Here is an 18,283-nt window from a genome sequence, read left to right as displayed (position 1 = left end):
TGAAAAAGGAGTTGCATTTAGTTTTCCAAATTTATAACCAGATAAATCCCCAAAATTTCAAAATGTTTTCGCTGCATTTTTTTGTAGTGCCAGCATGCATTTAGTTCTCTGTGTAGCTCCTTGTTAATATGTGGACTCCTGTTGCACGTAGTGGGATAATATTTGAATATGAGTTGCTTTTTCAGGCCTGCCTGCGGTGTTGAGACCCCAAATTGAATCAGAATTTTAAGTAGCTAATATAATCTCATATAAATGAAGCTTTCTGTTGTACGTGAGCAGTTATTTCTAGCATAACCATCCATTCTTCTGATTCCACTGGCAGTAAGGTAACTCAGGTGTGGAATGCCCTTCAACCGCTGTTCTCAGTAACTCTTCAAATTAAAATGCATCACAGAATGGGTACCCCTCATTCTCCACAAGGTTGCCTTAATGACTTTGTTCTCATTTATTTATTGGTCATATCTGTCAGTTTTTATTCTAATATCCTTATTTTCCTGAGGAAATTAAGCCTCTGGAAATCCTGCCTTTTGCAGACAGTGTTACTATTTCTTTCTGCATAGGAGATTAATTATTTTCTTGAGGAATCTGCAATGCTTCTTCCTGTGGCCAAAACTGTTAATTTTGCATGGATTTTATCTCTTTAGTGTAAGGTACAGCACAACACTAATTCATGGTATGTCTATCGCTTATAAAACTTATTTCATACTAATAACCTCATAAATAGATTTTCTTGGTTTTATAACTCTACAGCATTATTAAGCATTTGTGTAACTTTTAGGCACCTATGTTATCCCACTGAAGTCAGTGGTGCTTACTGGCTCAGAGTCATCATGTAACACAGTTTTATACTATAAAATAATCCAAATGATTTAATTGAATTCACTGAGATTTAATTATGTATCAGGTTTTCTCCAAATAGTGTTTTGAACTAAAGTGATAATCTCTTGCAGTCTTACTTAAATATACCCTTGGATTCAAATTCTATCAAAACCCAAATGTGCTGTGCTTGTTATTTTCCCACGAATTGGGACATTGGTATCTTTTAACAATATATCCTCAAATGAATGGTAGTCTCTGAAGTCATGCATGTTGTAGCATGCGGGATAATATTTTCTGCTAAGGTAGCAAATGTTAGAAATGGGAACAATGAGGGCCTTTCAGGGCAGGGTGAGAAGGCAGTGTTTGCAGAAGAGATACAACAGTGTAGAAACTTAAGTCCTAAAGGCGTTTATTGAAATGCAGACTGTCTAAGTTTGCTTTTGCGTTTTATTTTTTGCTGGGGTTAGAAACTCTGGGTACATTTTTTGTTTTCTTTCTTGGTACTGTGGCTTATGGTTAGTTTATTCCTTTTAAAATTTTGACCAGCGTTACCAATATCAATCTAGCTCTTGATGTCATTGTTCTGTCAGTGTCCAAACATCATTTAGGTTGGCAGATGTTAACAGTTTATAGATTTAGCCTATTTCTCATGGAGAAATGGTCTTGCCTTTTAACTGCTATGAGTGGCTCTAACAGGTAATCTAGTCTTCAGTCTAAGAGAAACCAAAGACTGAGCATGTCTTGGTAGGAAATTAAACTCATCTTTCAGTCTTCCTGAAGGCTGGAGACACACTGCTAGAAAAATGAGGAATTATCTGTTTGATTATATACATGCTGTATTTCTTGAGATTTATGCACAGGTAATTTATTTTCCCCCTATTATTACCTTTACAAGTTTTATCAGAAGTAAATACACTGAAGAGAGCATATTATTACTATTTGAAATTTTACTACCCAAAATAGTTAAACCTGAATAAAAATGCATGTGCACACATGCATTTAATCGCTGTATTCCTTTAAAAAATAAAAAAAAAATAAAAATCTGTTTAGATGCTACTGGAAACCTCCTACCTTTTGTTACCTGACTAGCCAATTGCTTCAGTCTCCTTGATTATACCCAAGAATTCTAAACCTGTAAAAAAGAATTCATGTCAGGGAATCCCAGGTGTACTTTTCTCTAACATCAGTGTTTAAAAGAAAAATAGAATTATTACATGCAAGCACAAAAACAGTTTTTCAGATTTGAACTACCTAAAGTTTTAGCCTATGATCAACGTTTGCTTGCAGAAACAGTTTTGAATTTTCAATTAAAATCATTTTGCTAAGGTATTTGCATTTTCTACTCTGTCGCTTTTTTCTGAACTGCCTATTTTTTACAGGTTAATTCTAAGATGACTTTTTTTTTTTTTAATAACTTTAATGGTTTGAAGTTCAGCTATCTTCCTGTGTTGCTAGGTAACACAACAGTGGATGAGCTAATGATGAGGCTGATGGCTGCAATGGAGATCTTCAGTGCTCAGCAGCAGGAAGACATAAAGGATGAGGTGAGACTTGAAAGTTACTGCAGATACCTACTGTCTTCCACAAATCACTGGGGATGCAAAAATAACCAAATGTCTCTTTAGCCAATGAAGTTGGGTATGGCATGTTTTACCGTGCCTCTTCCATTATCTGTGATAAAAATATTAAGCCTTCTTTGTGTCTCCTATTGTTGGGTCTCTCAAAAAACGCCTTATTGGTTTACTGTCATTTTCAGAGTGTTTGTTTCCTTTTTCTAAATATTAGTCATGAGTAACCGTTTACATTTACAGTGGTATTATAGAGCTTAGTATACTCATACAAGGAAATGGCAACCAGATTTTTTCCCAATGACCAGCTCCAAGCTGTAGGTAGAAAGCAAAGATAGATTATGTGTCTGAAATGTATATGTTTAAAAGGAGTTTGAGAAGCAATCTTAAAGAACAGAACTATGCCAGTACAGAATCACCATTCAGAAGTGAGTAAGAGACGACACGACTTTACAAAAACAGTGTTTCAATTGCAAAGACGTAGACACAGTGAGGCATACAGCTGAGAGATGTTTATCTGTTACTCTATAAATTGAGAGTGACATTTGGAAGTAATGAAGTACTTACTCGGGAATTTATAATAATTGGTGTGTTGCCATTCAAGATTATTCTTATCCTGTTGCGTAGACATTGATTGACAATAATTCACTAAACATTCTTCACATTTAAATCTTGTATCTTATCTGTATGAGATTTACTGATTATGGTTATAATAATATGAAGGCATGCTATCTGCACAATATTTGTAGTTAATTTTTTTCTTTATGCTACCTGTAATTCATTGGTGAAGAAATTTGACTTTGATTTTGTTAATACTGAACACAACTTTTAATATGAGGATTACAACAAAAATCCAAGGCATGATATAATTGAATTTTTTATTGCATATTAACAGCAATATGTTGAGTATGGATTTTTTTTAATGCTTTAATAAGAAGTTAAAATTCACAATATGGATGAGTTCTGAAGAAGACAGTACTAGAAACTATAAAATCTGGCAGAAAGGAAGAAAACAGAAGGAAAGAAAGAAATATAAAGGCAGCAATATAAGAACAGATAAAGGGATAAGGAAAGGAACTAGAAGTAGGACTAAAGATGTGTAAGATGAAAAAAAAAAAGTAAAGAAAAAGTCGAAGAAAAGTAAAGAAACTGGAGTGGAGTATAGGGAGGAACAGGAGACCAGAACAGTTGTCCAGAGCGGGGGAGATCATTGTGGAGGAGAGATGGTGGAAGTCAGGTGAGACAGTGATAGACCTAGGAGGAGAAAACCAGGCAGGTTTGCAACTGAGAAGAATCTGGGCATGATGCTCAAAAGAAAAAGCTCAAAGCTCAAAGAAAGGGAAGGCATGGTAGCCTTGAGGCCATGATTGCAGAACCAGGAACTGGCTTCTGCATCCTGAGCTGCTGATGGTTCTTCACTGAATGCCCAAGAACAGTGACAGCCCTGTAATATATGTCCCCACTGTGATGATATAGATATCTCCAGGCTTTTTATTCTAAGTGCTCTACCTAGGTAGGGAGAATAGAAAATTAATTTTTATACATTTCTCTAAAATCTTTCATTGTCCAAGTCTTCTGCGTGTGTGTTTTTTTCACACTTCCTTTTGCTGTCCTGTCACCGAGAGCATCACTGACATTTCTTGCCCATTGGGAGCTTTTTTTCTAATACACTTTGACATTCAGAAAACTAATGGAAAATTTCATGAACTTAGGGGGCAGATTTTCAGACGCTATGGGTTCTATACACAAAGAGGGTATTTACTTATAACTTGGCTTCACTTGTTACAAGCACACAGGAAAGGTGATCTCAGACACTTTTGCCTTTGAAGCAGGAAGTATGAAAATGAAAAACAACCGTGCTTTATGAAATTGCTATTCCAGAGAGGGAGTATTTGGCAAGCAGACTGTACTCCATAGAAGGCTTTCACCTGAAAAAAAAATATTGTCTTTTTGTGGTTTGCTACATAACATGTAGCTTTCTTGTAAGTCTTGTACTTGACAACTTAGAGTGTTCAAATATCAACACCTTTTCTTTTTTAAGAACTTACTGCAGTGGGTGCATTTTTTTTTCCCAAATATCACAATAGCAAACAGGATACAGAGTCCGGTTTCTGTTACTGTTTTCTTAATAGCAACAGTAAGTCATCATAAAACCACAAGAAGATAAGCAGAAAATTCTTTTGTGCTTTAAAAAGACAAGTCATCTATATAGCCTTGCTGTGAGCAGAAGTGTGTGTGAGAGAGAGAAATGGAACTGGAAACACGTGTAAATAACAGCATGAAATCGTTAATGGGTCAGTTTATGCAGCTGAACTTCTCCACTTTGGATCTTTAACTTGCATGACCATGAAAGCTTCAAACACAGCTATTGCATAATTCTGTTTAGCACAGCATGTTTTGCAGTGCCCTCTGATGGTTATTTCAGTACAGGATGACTATTACCGCTGCCAGCTAATGGTACAGGTGTTCGCCGCGATGCTGGCTGTAGCTGTTGAGGCATCACCTTACAGTCAGTCCCCTGTCATGAATCATCGACTGATATTGCAGGCAGGATGCTCAGAACACCATCACCAATTTCTCTCTCCTGAGCAAAGTGAGTCATTTCATTAGCTGGTGGTAATAGTATAGTTAGCTAAATCCTGTGCTTTTGTATCCGGGTATTAGTAAAATTTACTGGTTTAGCCTCCTACAATTTTAATCAGACAAATTTGGGGCATATTTCTATAATGTCAATTACTAAAATACCATCATTTAGCCAGTGATTGGATTTAACTTAATTAAACACAATATATAAATCTTTAAGATTTTTCTTACTTAGCCTTCAAAGAAATACGTTAAAAAATACTGAGACGTGTATCTGTAGTCATGGTAATCCAGCATACCTGTCTTGAGGTACAAGTGGTGCCTAATTTAGGCATCCGTTCTCTCTCCCAAGCTTTCTTAAAAAGGGACAAATCTGGCTTCCCATTCTTCTTCCTTCTCTCTCCAAGGCTTCTGGGCCAGTCATGAACCCTTGGGCCTGTCCTTGCTGTGTGACAGCTGTGTTGACCAGGTGACATTTCAGAAACCTCGTCCTTCTTTTGGGCCACACTGTTGATGTGCCATTGTAGACACATGGCCTAGCTGTTACGCTGTCTCATTTTGTAAGTTTGGTACTCAAATTGCCTTTGTAGCAAGCCACAAAAAATAGCATATGGTCATCCAGGTGCTGATGTTGTACTCATGTGGCCCTTTTGGTAAGAACTGGCCAATGGTTAATTGAACGATGGTTCAATGGCCTCAACGGCAGCAAGGCTGGGTGGCCAGGATGCAGTCCCACACTTCTCAGCGTGGTCAGGTCTAGGGGCTGAGTCCAGCCTCAGGATGTGTATGCAGAATTATACATGCACCAGTAGAGACCACCATCTCCCGGGGGAATACTCAGTCCTGTGAGTTTCTTACCCTAGAAACAGCTTCAGGCTCCTTCTAATGGAATAAGAGGCTACAGTAATGATTTCATAGATCTAATGGACATGTTTTCCTTTTCTAACCATGTCTGCTCCTCTGGCCCACACTTCAGTTGTTTGTACCTCAACTACTGTTTGGGCAGTAGGGTTGGGGATTTTTGCAGAGAGGAAATAAATGCCACTAAAGAGTTTCTCCTGTAAGCAAAAGAGCAGTCATCTCAGAGCAGAGATGACTGGCCCCCCTGCCAGTGTTGATCAAGGTGTGAACTAAGATTTGTCAGGGATTGACTTTGAAAGGAGTGCGTGGTATCAGTTCCTCTTAAGTGTCAGTGCCTGCTGCTGGACTTTGACAAGAAAACAAATTATCATTGTAAAATAGTGTGTGCCCTGGAATGTCCATTTGCAAACGCTCTGTTAGTTTACTTGCTTTAATTTGATAGTTAAATAATCATCCCAGCATTGCATGATGGGCCCACACAGATCTGAGTTAGTTCCTTCGTGAGGCTGATGCGAAGAGATCCCTGATTAAATACTGGCATTACAGTGCAACACACCTGTTCTGGGCTGATCCTAAGCATTTTTCTCTGTTGCCTGAGGAGGAGGCTTCTCAAAGGATTACAGTAACACTTTTTGACAAGCTTATACAGGGTGGAGTTTCCATGTAATGACAGGGCTCATTTGATGATCTCTCAGTAATGCATTCTTTTTATTTTTGCTGTCAACATTTATTACTGTAAAAGCAATGACTGTTACACAGCTGGTCCAACTTGTCCACATTTAAGTAACAGTAGGTCTCTCGTCGTGTTTATTTTCGTAGTTATGCAACACTAGCACTCCTGCTCTCAGATGAGACTTCAAGGTGGAATTGAAATACTCACAATTTCTTGAAAAACTTTATTCCTACAAATCCAAATTAAAACCTTCAATTCACTTTAAACCATGCCTGCTGAAACACTATGTATAAGAGACATACTTAAGAATGTTTAAACTTGAAAAATTGTTGTAATCAGTCTCACTGAAGATAAGGTAGAAAAATGTAGACCTGCAAAGTCACCATCTTTGCTCTCTGATCTTAGATGACATCTCTTCTTCCTAGATGCAGCTACAGCATGAGAAAAAATTTTGTTTCCTAACTAATATCTGGATGGAGATTTTAAAAATATGTTTAAAAAAAGAAAAAGCCAAAAAAAAACCCACAACACTCCAAAACAGCAACATAAATTCACCTTCTTTTCACTGCCTCAGCTATTTGTAGAAATATGCTTGTATGTCTGTCCCAGAACTGTCTTGTACTAGGCAGAGATTTACTGGCCAAGTGTTATTTTTGTAACTTTGAAGTAAGGAAAATGTATTGCTGTGTCTTCCTCGTCTTCTGCCTCTCTGCTGTCAAATGTCAGGGATTTAGGGATTTCCTTTTTTTTTTTTTGCCATGATGATATAACAGTTCTAGCTTCCAACACCTTTTCTCTTTCCTCTTCCAAAGATGTACTTCACAGCCACAAAGGAAACTCGAGGAAGAGAACTCAGTCCTTGTGAATATTCTCCTAATCTGTGATGTTTGTCTTTTCCTCCTTCAGATCAGTTGCTTTTCTCCACTATTTACTTGCAGTTGTGCTTTCCAGTTAGAGGATGGCCTAAATATTTCTATCAGACGTGCAGTAGACCTCTGCGATTTCTGTTTAGGCACTGAATTAAAATCAGTAGAAGTTAGGCGTTTGAATACCTTTGATAATCTGCATTCCATGTAACACTGTCATGTGTATCATGGTATATAGAATTTGCACAACAGGAGGCTATGAGAATAAATACATGAAATTCATTAAATTCCAAAGCACAAAACATTACGGTGATGACAGCCATCTAACGGAGATTCTCATGTAACCTCTCAAAAATCCAATTAGCACGTTTACTAATTATTACTAGTTATAACTAATTAAACTACAGTAATCAAAATTTATTTGAATAAATTTTCCTATTTTGTATTTGTATTATGAGAGCACCCCAAAGCTTCGGTGATTGGTTTCCCATTGTGCACTTCACTGTACTAACACCCCAGCAAGTATGATTGCTGTCTTCAGGAGTTTACGGACTATTTTGAACTTAGACCAAACGTGAAGCAATGACAGTGCAAAGAAAGAAGATGAAATGAAAATATCTTCAGTTCAGATGGGTTTTCAGCCGTGTATGTTGATGGCTGCAGCCACTGACTATTAGCTTAGTTTCTCTTAAGAAACTTCAGCTTTCTCAGCGTGCAGCCCAGATTGGTAGAAGTTTTAGTAGGACTGTCTGGATGATTTTCCATGGCAAGTAACTGCAGAACTGCTTCTGGAAGGTTTTGGTTTTGCTTTCTTTCATATCATTTGAGGTAATTCCCAAAAATCAGTATCTGGAACTGGGCTTTGAGCCTTTGATATAAACTGGCAGGATTCTGCCCCTCTCCCCCTGTTCAGTCCTGCCTCCCCACCTCTGGTTCTGCTTCATATTCATCGTTCTTGTATGCCTAACACGTTTTGTGTACACTTTTTAATTCTACATATTCCTCATCATGTATGTTTAAGTTATACAATGTGCAAGTCTGTCATCTCTAGTGAATCAAATTAATGCTTTTATTGCACTGGTTTGTTTGGACAAAGGGGTGTTTCTCTTTAACGCTCCTATGAATAGCCTAAAGCACTTGCAGTTTTTAATTTCAGGAGTGGTTCGGTGAAATGAACCATCTTTCAGATAAGCATTCAGCAGTTGTAAATACACTTCTTTTTGTCTTTCTTGTAACAGCCATTTACTCATTGATGCTCTGAGAAATGTCTTCTGCTCATGATAATCTTATGTAGTTGTTTTATCTGGTTTTACTTCAGAGTAAAACTAATCCCAAAGAGCAATGGGGTGTAACACATCTCTCTGAGACAGATCAGGTACAAAACTGATACCTGGGGTTAAATCATTAAATCCTGTCTTCACAAGCAACAACAACAAAAAGCACAGAAGTTCCAAGGCTGACTTTTCCAGCTAAATATCCCATCCAAGAAGCCGACTTTTTGTGTCCTGTGTATTTTTTCCCCCCTATATAATCTGCAGGAAAAAAAGGAGATTGCTGTTCTAAGTGCAATCAGGAGTCCAACTTTTCCTTCATACCGATTCTGAAAATTCCTTCTATTTGGTGCTTCAAAGGTAGCTTTATGAAATTATGTAGGGAATAATTACTGGAGAGGGAACATACATACTTTTCGCTACATGCTGAGCTCTGATAGCATAGAGGAAGCATCCATGTAGGCTGACAAGACCCTTTTTCCTTTTAACTTTAAAGATTTAAATCCTTTCTGCTCCATCATGCACTTCAAGCTCTTTCCATTGTTTGCTTCCATTGTACCAACTCTCTTTACCTCACCTCTTTGCTCTTTGTTCCCCAATGTTCCTCTGCCATTGCACCCTTTCTCCCTTCCTTCCTGTTTCCTTCCACCTCACTTTCCTCATGGTACACTGTCAGAGGGATGGGCTTTTCTCTTCACCACTGATCTCTTGGCTTGCAGGGTGCATCCTTGCTATTTTTTTTGTCTTTGTCTGTTCAGATCTTACATTCATCAAGAAACAGTTGAGGCCTGCTGCCTTATTAGAATCAGATCGTATAATTTTATCCAAAGGTAGAATTTAGACATGCAAAAATACTTGTATGAGCAAAAAAAAATTTTAATTGTTGATTTCACTGGATTTGTTTGGTATCTAAATCATTCCCAATTGCCTGGATTTTCTTTTGTTGAACACCAAATAAAACTTTCATGGCTTGTGCAAGAGCAGCTAAAAGAATCTAGATCCAAATGAATGAAATTCATATCAAGGGTGAATTCTGTGTTTTATTCTATATTTTTTTATTATGTAAACTTGTTATATGTCTGCAGATTTCTCCTGCAGCAGACAAGTAGAATTTACTTTTACCATGATTCATTTTAACAAATAATACAGAGATGACACTGTTTGAACTAGAAGCCAAGCTCGTGTGACAAAGCCAAGTCTGATCTCTCATGCAATATTGCATTCATTTCAAAACAGATGTGACAAAAACACGAATTTGATCATGTTCCAATTCAGTACAAGTTCAAATATAAAGTTGTATTGTTCCTTTTCAGCCTTTGTTCTGGATTCATGTTATGTTTTTCATACTCTAGTAAGAAACAACCAGGTAGCTATTTCAACATTTAATTAATACATAAAATATTTTGTTCTATGGACATTTTCATTAAAATCTAAAATTAGTACTTAAAATTTCTTGAGGGAACTTTTTACCTTCAAGGAGCAAAACCCCTGTGATTCAGATGGTTTACGTTAACACCATCCTTTGGTCACTGCTGTGGATCTCAGAACTGCTGAGTGTAATTCCTCTTTCTGATGTAGGCTTTTTCAGTGAACTGGGGTAAGATGTCTGTTCACATCTTGGTTTCTTGAAAACGGAAGATGGCCATTTTGCATGCATTGCAAAAGTAACAGGGAGTTGCGTTTATAGATGCTCAGTAGATACAGCAATTTATGTAGGGTTTAAGAAGATAGTTGTCAGCTACCTCATGTTTTGTTAATGGACAACACATATGACGTTTTAAAATTAATTTTTAGTAGTATTGCTATTCTTTTTTTTCCTTCATGTCTTTGTTAGGTAGCAATGAAAGATTAATTGCAAAATATTTTGTTCTGCTTTTCCTATGAACATTGTCTCTTCTATTTTATTGCTTTCTAGTAGATTTGAGTCATCTTCATACTTTGTATGGTTCTCTAGAGGAAGTGAAGACTAAAATAATGAACTGCACTACAAAAAGAACTGCAGCATCTATTGTTAAAATTTGTCCAAGGCGTAACTCTGAACGAGAGAATATTATAAATTTGCCATAATCACCATAGATGTGGCTATTCCTATAGAGTGTGAGCAGTGTTAGCAAAACACAGAAATAGCACACACACAAAAAAAAAAAAAAAAAAAAACATATGATTGATTACATCTGCTTTTCAGCTGAAGAAATCTGGATTCCAGTGCTGTTTAGTTTAGCTACAGATTTTTTTTTTCTTAGATCTGTTTCACTAGGAACAGTATTATTTCTATGTGGTGTAAAGCTCGGTGGCATGGTCATTTACTTCTAGATGTGGCTTACATATTTCTTTGAAGACCAGGCAGTCATGCATAGCAATTCTTCGCATTCCTGACATCTTTTTCATAATCCAGTTGTAGGACGATGATAACTGTGATGAATGGGGAGGAAACAAATATATTTTTTTGAGATGCCCAGAATTCATATTTATATTCTTGTTGTAGAATCTATAGCGTCAGTATTTTTTGAAGGTGTCATCCAGATTATGTAATTTTAACCAATTTCAAAAATTGCTCAGTAAGGATCCTTGTAGGTAAATGAATCCTGCACTCATCACAAGTAACCTTTAATAACTTCCTTGAGTAGATCATTTGTATAATGTGAAGTAAAACTCAGTACTCAATTTCATACAAGTCTTGATTTAGTATATATTTTTGGAGTTATTTTTAACAATTTTTACATTTTTAATATTTAGTTTTATGTTTATTGCTAGCAATCTTTGGCAAAGGAAAGAGCCTGTAGTTGCATCTGATCTTTCAGTTGTCCCTCCAGCATCGATCCCACAGACTTGTGGGATCTTTGACATGAAGTTACGGTAATGTATGAAGCTGCAAAACATGAAAGCTAAACAGGTTCTCTCCAAAACAAGTCTTAATATTTTTTAAATGCTTGTCCTCTCACAGAATACCTGAAGTCATTGTCTTTCAAGAGGTTGGTTTGAGAAGTTAGTTTTGTTTCTTACCATTTTAAGATAAACTTACAGTATGGTTATGGAAAGTTTCAGTGTAGACAGTACAAAAGTTTTTTTTTTTTTTTTATGTTACATTCCATCTGTAAGAAGAGTTGGGAAAACTTCTGTGGGTTCAAGAAGCTTTCCTCACTTTTGGATATTGTAAAAATCAGAGCTGTTCGATTATTTCAACATCCCATCTTCCAGAAATTGAATATTGATGTAGGTAGTTTATGCTGGCGTGTTTAAGTTAATCCTTGAAGGCATTCCATGAACATAGCACATAAAGCTTATCAAAGTCCAGAGAAGCCAAAGGGGGATGGGTTATTGGTGGTTATTGTCCTTGTTACGTTTTGCAAGAATTACTTCTCATGTTTTAGCTCTGCTGAACAAAGTGATGGTTTCTCTATCTTCTGTGAATGAAATTTAGGAGACACTGATTGTAGAATAATCTTGGGTCCTGTTTCTATAAGGAAGAAGAGTTTCCTCTAAAAAGATCTTGTTACTTTCCAGCTGGAGGTTGTATACCTTTTCCTGCAATTTGTCCTTTCCTCTTGTGGTTGCATGCAACTTTAGAACTTTTTAACCACTAATATGCTAGAGTTTTGTTTGAGGAACATCTTGGCATGGTTGCATGACATGGCAGTAACAGTTAACATATGCTCCTTCCACTTACAATCGAGTTTTTGCCAAAGAGTGAGGTTTCTGGAATAAAATTGATCAGTTTGCAAAATGATTCCTTTAAGTGGAACAAGCCTTGCAGATCACTAGGAATATTATCATAATGCTTCAAAAAGCAGTAGGTAGTAGGTTTTCATTTCTATGAAACCCCAGCCTAAGCGCTGTGTTGCTGGTAACTCCGGGTGACAGCGCTGAGCCCACCAGCAGTCTCACAGCTAAATCTTATTGATTTTTGTAGGGACCACTGCAGCCTCTGCAGGGCTCTAGGAGGATTATAGGATGTGAGAAGAGTAAGCGCAGAGCAGCTGACGTTGTCTGTGGCTGCAGCAGCAGAGTATGGAGCTAAGGATTGTATACTTTGCTTTATCAGATAGTGCCCCGGTGCTTTTCAGCTTTCAGGGATATCCACTTCCTGATCCTCCACTGTACGGGTGACGCCTCACTTTGCCATTAGCATATTTTTCATAAACTCTTACTTTCTGTGCTGTGATCGTTAATAAGATACTTTGCTAGGTTTGCTGGCTTGAAGTTGGCATACTAACCTCATTTTTCTTGTTTGCCTGCATCTTTACATGTGAGACACTTCAGAGCAGGACTTGTTACTGTCCCATCCTCATAGAGTATTCAGTACGATATGAATTGAGACCTCTGGATGATGTTTAATAGTATTGGCCCTGGATGGGTCCTGCTGACTGTGTTTTTACCAGGGAAGGTCCTGGGAGCAGGCCTCCTCTCGCAGCATTACCTCCTGTCAGTTGAAGTAGATGATAAATTAAAATCCAGCCTTGTCCTCTAAACCGTGATCTGTCCTTCCACACTACAAGGCCATCCAAACGGTCAGCTGCAGGAGTGACGTCCCTGTGAGACGTCCCCTGTTCCCCGGTGCTGGGCCACACGTGCCACTCCAGTGTTCCCTGTCCTGCTCTGGCAGGTTGGATTCTCCGTGCGTGGCTGGTGCAGGAGAAGGCCTTCAGCTGCTCCCAGCCTCTGCCCAGGCCACGGTAAAGGTGGCAGGACAAAGAGCTTTGGTGCCAGGTCCAGCCCTTGGGCCGGGGCTTGGACACGCTGAACCATAGCATGGCAATTGAAATGTAGCCTTAGGTAAGTTGTAATTTTTTTTTCTTTTTTAAAGCTAAGGTTGCCCTTGAGGCATTTCTTCATTTTTTCTTGTAGCAATAGCTAGATAAGTAAGGCAGTCAAATATATTTTTTTATAGTTTTATTAAGTCATTGAGGGTAGAGAATGCTGGTGAACAGAGATGTAAGATATGCGTCATGATGGTCACCATGTACTGATAGTTTTCATTTTCTTTTCTCTTCCTTTCTTTTTTGTTTTTTCTTTTTTTTTTTTAGGATGAACGTGAAGCCAGAGAAAATGTGAAAAGAGAGCAGGATGAAGCATACCGCATATCACTTGAAGCTGACAGAGCGAAGGTGTGTGACTGGTGAATTGATTGCATGAATGTCAAGATGTGAATCTTTCTGTGACTGGTGAAATCTCCCTGGTGCATCACTTCAGTTCGGCTTTTTAAGATGAGACCATTGCAGAAGGAGCCATAAGTGGTTATCAAATGGCACTAGATACATTCACAAGATTTGACTACACCTTTTTGCTAAAGCAGTACTGACCCTACATAATAATAGAAACTGTCAATGGAATGATAGGAAAAGATCACTTAGTAAATATCTTATTTCTAATATTAGTTTCTAAGTCACAATTAGTGATCATTATCAGAAGTTTCTAGGCTGGGTGAACCGTGGGTCTAACCATATTTGGAATCTTTTACAAAATAGAAATTCAAGACATTTCAAAGTATATGTAACTAATTATGTTAATGTGGTAAATTCTTGAGGACAAAAGTTGAGTTCATATAAGTTTCCATTAACAAGCTTCATAAGAACTATGAAGGTTTTATTCACATGACTTTGTATTGTGCAAATTCGTCAGTCATCCATGAACCATTCCTGTTCCAACAGAAAAGTTGGGAAGTTAATTTGCTTTCATATAGCTTAATGCACACTATTAGACAGATCTGTGGAAAGTGAAGTGAGTACATGTGTATTTATTATTTGTTTCTGTTTATTAGAGAGAAGCACAAGAGAGAGAAATGGCAGAGCAGTTTCGCTTGGAACAGATTCGGAAAGAACAGGAGGAAGAACGTGAGGTGGGATGTTTTACCTTTTCTAACAACTTTTTGGATTCATGAGGCTTCTGCAGGTTGCAGCTTTCGTTCAACATACATTGTAACTTTAATTCAAAGTATACTTTTCATGTGAACACCAAATCAGTATTTTTATTAATTTATTACGATATATATATAACAATATAATGCATCTAAATAATTTTCATCTTCACTTAGTTTTTCTTTTCTATCATCTGGGTATGAATTACAGCCAGATATGAGATAGGCCTACCTACAAAATATCTGTGAAATAAGCTTCATAAATAGTGGAATCTTCGGGAGTCTCAAATCTTGTGTCTGAATGCACTGCTTTTGAAAATATAATGCCATGGAGCCCTTTCATTTTTCCAGGAAGTAGCACAAAGCCTAACTGCAATTCTGACCAAACAAGTTGTCAAGTCTTATTTGGGAGACAAAAGGCTTTTAAAAATTTTTTTGAAGAAATCAAAACAAACTAACAAAAAAAGTCTAGAAAATGGAATCAATGGTACATTTTAAAATGTCTAAACAATCTTCTACAGAATCTTCCTTAGATTGAAAATTGTGTTTAAACAAACTCTTGAGGTCTCTAGGCCTATATAAAAATATAGAAATCATATGCTGTTGAAGAGTGCTTGCTGTTCCTCAAACCCTGTTACTTTGTAGATTCTCTCATTTTTGTAGATTCTGCAGGCCCCAATGCCTGCCAGAGAGAGCTCCTGCAGCCTCTTGATGGATCTAGGCTGGCTCCTGTCCTAGCTGTGTATCACTGTAGGCGTAAATAATCATGTACATGAATTTACAGTGGCTTCCTGTTTTTCACCTCCTGACAAATACGTAATACGGTTTAAAAGAAAAGAAAAAAGGCTGTGTTACAGCCATGTTTCTTCCCCTGAAGCCCCACCACATTTCAAAGGATAGGTGAAACAGGCTAGTCATTAAAGTGTTTTCAGCTGTTCTGTGAAGTGATCTTGAAATAGATGTCCTTACAGAACTGCTATGAAACACACCTAGCTCATATTTGAAAGGGACTTTGAAACCCTTGAATAAAATGTTCAAAATAAGTGACGTACACATAAATGTATTGACTGAAATTAGAGTCGACTGAGTGTTGTCCTTTGACTTCTAGGCATATAAAATTTTGTGAGGAAGTTGCTAATGACTACAAACCTCCATTGACATCCCTATTGAATATGTATTTCCAGAGTATATTTCCAGTATTATCGCAAATGTAAATAAAATCTATTTTAAGTATTTATTCGTTTATATAAAATATCAGAGTTTCAATATTTTTAGTGGAGTTTATATAACTCTTTCGCTCTGACTCCCAGCGATGACGGAGATGTGAAATTTGGCGTTATATTCTCATTTAATTTTCCATTTAGTTAAAGTCCTTGGAACTCGTGGAATCCTGATAAATCACAGCCTTCCTCATCGCCCCCTGCCCCAGACTTAAATATATATTTGACATTTCAGTTTTGTGTACTTTGCTGATGTATGAAAAAATTGCATTACACAACTGCAAAAAGTTGGCTACCAATGCAGCTATTATTCCCAGAGATAAACCCAATAAACAAACTATATAAGCAATGCATTTGCATATATATTTTGACCAAGATAATTGCCTTAAAAAATCTGAACCATTTAAGCATTCAAGAACGTTTTAAACAGTGCTGTCTTGTAAATACTGCATTTCATCAGAGCAGTAGTATTCAATGATTTAGTAAAAATGCAGTCCAGTCTTCTGTATTGTTCTACAGTATCTGATGGCTTTCTTAGCTCCTGTTGTTACATATGCCAAGAACAGAGGATAAAAACACAACTGCATGAGCCATGCACAAAACTGGACTGTGAGCATTTTGTCAAGAGTAATTGAAAGATGACAATTCTGTAAGATCAATAGCAATTAAAAATAAATCAGTACTGTAGTAATAATAGACTATTGAGAAATCACTTATAATCAGATTCAAGTAATAAAAACATTTTTGTTATTTAAGTAATTTCGTATGCATAGAAACAATAATTCACTCTGCTTTAGTATACCTGCTCCTGAACCTTTTCTAACACCTTGGCCTTTTGAAAACTGTTTTCTTACACAAAGCCTGCAAAGCTAGTCCATGTTATCAAAATATATCTGGGCTTCCCTGTTTTACTGTAGACTGCAGTAATGAAAATAATAGGATCTGTTTGCTTAGTAGAACAAAAGGGATTTTAACAATAGTGTTTACTAACACTCCCATTTTCAAGTATACAGATTACTTATACTGAATTGTTCTGCAACAGTGTTTACTTACAGAAGTGCCTTTATGTTCAGTTCCTATATTTAAAATCGGGCTACTGAGCTATTCACATACTGAACATCTTTTTATCAACAAAACTGAAATTGCTTGTTCAGATCCAAGAGTTATTAATGTGATCCATCTCATCATTGTTTTCTGACTTGGTTTGCTGGGACAGAATATCCACTGTAAACTGCCGTTTTACACTGAAGCCTGGGAGACTAGTTACTTGAGGGAGCGACGCGTTCTTTGCACAAAGAAAAGAGCTCTAATGAGCTACTGTTGTTTATTTTTCTATAATATAATTGATTGGGTTCAGTAAATAATGTAGCATCTGTTGTTATACTGTGTGGGGAAATGTCAAAACAGAAAGACAGTAAGCAGGTGGTTGAGTATGGAGAGAGAGAAAATTAAAATAGAATCTATTTAAAATATAATCTCATAGTAGATGAGCAAAAATGAACTCAAGTTCTATGTATAAATATTTATACTGAGCTATAATTTGCTCGGAGGTTCGTGTGCAAGAAGTAGACTATTTAAAAGGCTTCATAATCTTGCTTCTGCCCATTCTTTTCTCTTTACTGCAATCATCCTCAATCAATATCTGTTACTAAATGACCTTGGGGAGATTTTCAAAGGCATAAATATCAACTGTGTATCGTGAAAGTTCCTTTAAATTCTAGGCAAAGCAGCGTGTGACTGCCCCTTCGTTTTGGAATACTGTCTTTTAGGTGTATTGTAGGGAAGGAATTGTTATTCTGCTTCTAGCACTCATTGAGATTCTCATTAACTGCTGCCTGAAGTAAGGTGATACGGTAACAAGGCTGCTTTCTAAACACGATCTAATTTTTAAAAGAAATCAGCCTCTGTCCAAGCATTCAATACCCTTGAAAATCAAGCCCACCTATGGCAGCAGTCTAATGTTAGGCTTTGTTGTTGTTGTTTGCTTGCTTTTAATTCTGATCAAAGTGTTAATGTTGTAGTTCCCGGAGGCAAAGGCCAGTGAACACAGACTTGGGTCCTGCTCTTAAAGTCTTAACGTCAGCAATATGCACAGTGTTAGCAGGAAGACAAGCGTATGCATTTCTAGCTGCATGGTGCAGCCTGGGCATTACAGTGCTGGCTGGCTGCATGCAAGTTGTTTCAGAAGATGTGCACACCTGTGCTTGGAGTAGTCTTACTGCAAGTAGTAATAATAATAATTGCTTTCTTTAAATCTTAAAGCTCCCATGTCTCTACTCCCAATCTCCTTCTTTGACTGTTCCCAATTTTGTACATACACTATATTTAATACACATTTGTGATATCTTTAATTATGTCTAACAGTGTTTTAGTTTATTTATAGTAGATCTCCTGCATATATTTCTTTTTATTCTGAACTGCCACTGAGGGTCTTGTCTTTGGTACAAATGGTCAATTACTCTGTATAAGAGGAAGGCAATTTGATAATAAGTGCATTTGAAGAAATACTTTTACTGCCTTCAATTTATACCCTTTAAGGAAGCAATTGGCCACTTGACAATTATTCTC

The 18,283-nt window shown here is 37.1% G+C and overlaps 1 protein-coding gene across 3 annotated transcripts in view; it reads left to right on the top strand.

The window, feature by feature from the left end:
• FAF1 (Fas associated factor 1) overlaps positions 1-18,283 on the top strand; it is a 165,226-nt gene that overhangs the window by 130,933 nt on the left and 16,010 nt on the right. For all 3 annotated transcript variants that reach the window (XM_083845680.1, XM_083845679.1, XM_083845681.1), the window contains 3 exons: positions 2,275-2,363; positions 13,666-13,746; positions 14,400-14,477. In XM_083845680.1, coding sequence (XP_083701806.1) covers positions 2,275-2,363; positions 13,666-13,746; positions 14,400-14,477 — 248 coding nt within the window. The remainder of the gene's footprint in view (positions 1-2,274; positions 2,364-13,665; positions 13,747-14,399; positions 14,478-18,283) is intronic.

The sequence above is a fragment of the Anser anser genome, assembly GCF_964211835.1.
Source record: "Anser anser genome assembly, chromosome: 8".
Taxonomy (NCBI): Eukaryota; Metazoa; Chordata; class Aves; order Anseriformes; family Anatidae; genus Anser; species Anser anser.
Note: the sequence above shows the minus strand (reverse complement) of the source record. Positions and strands in the feature narration are given on the sequence as shown.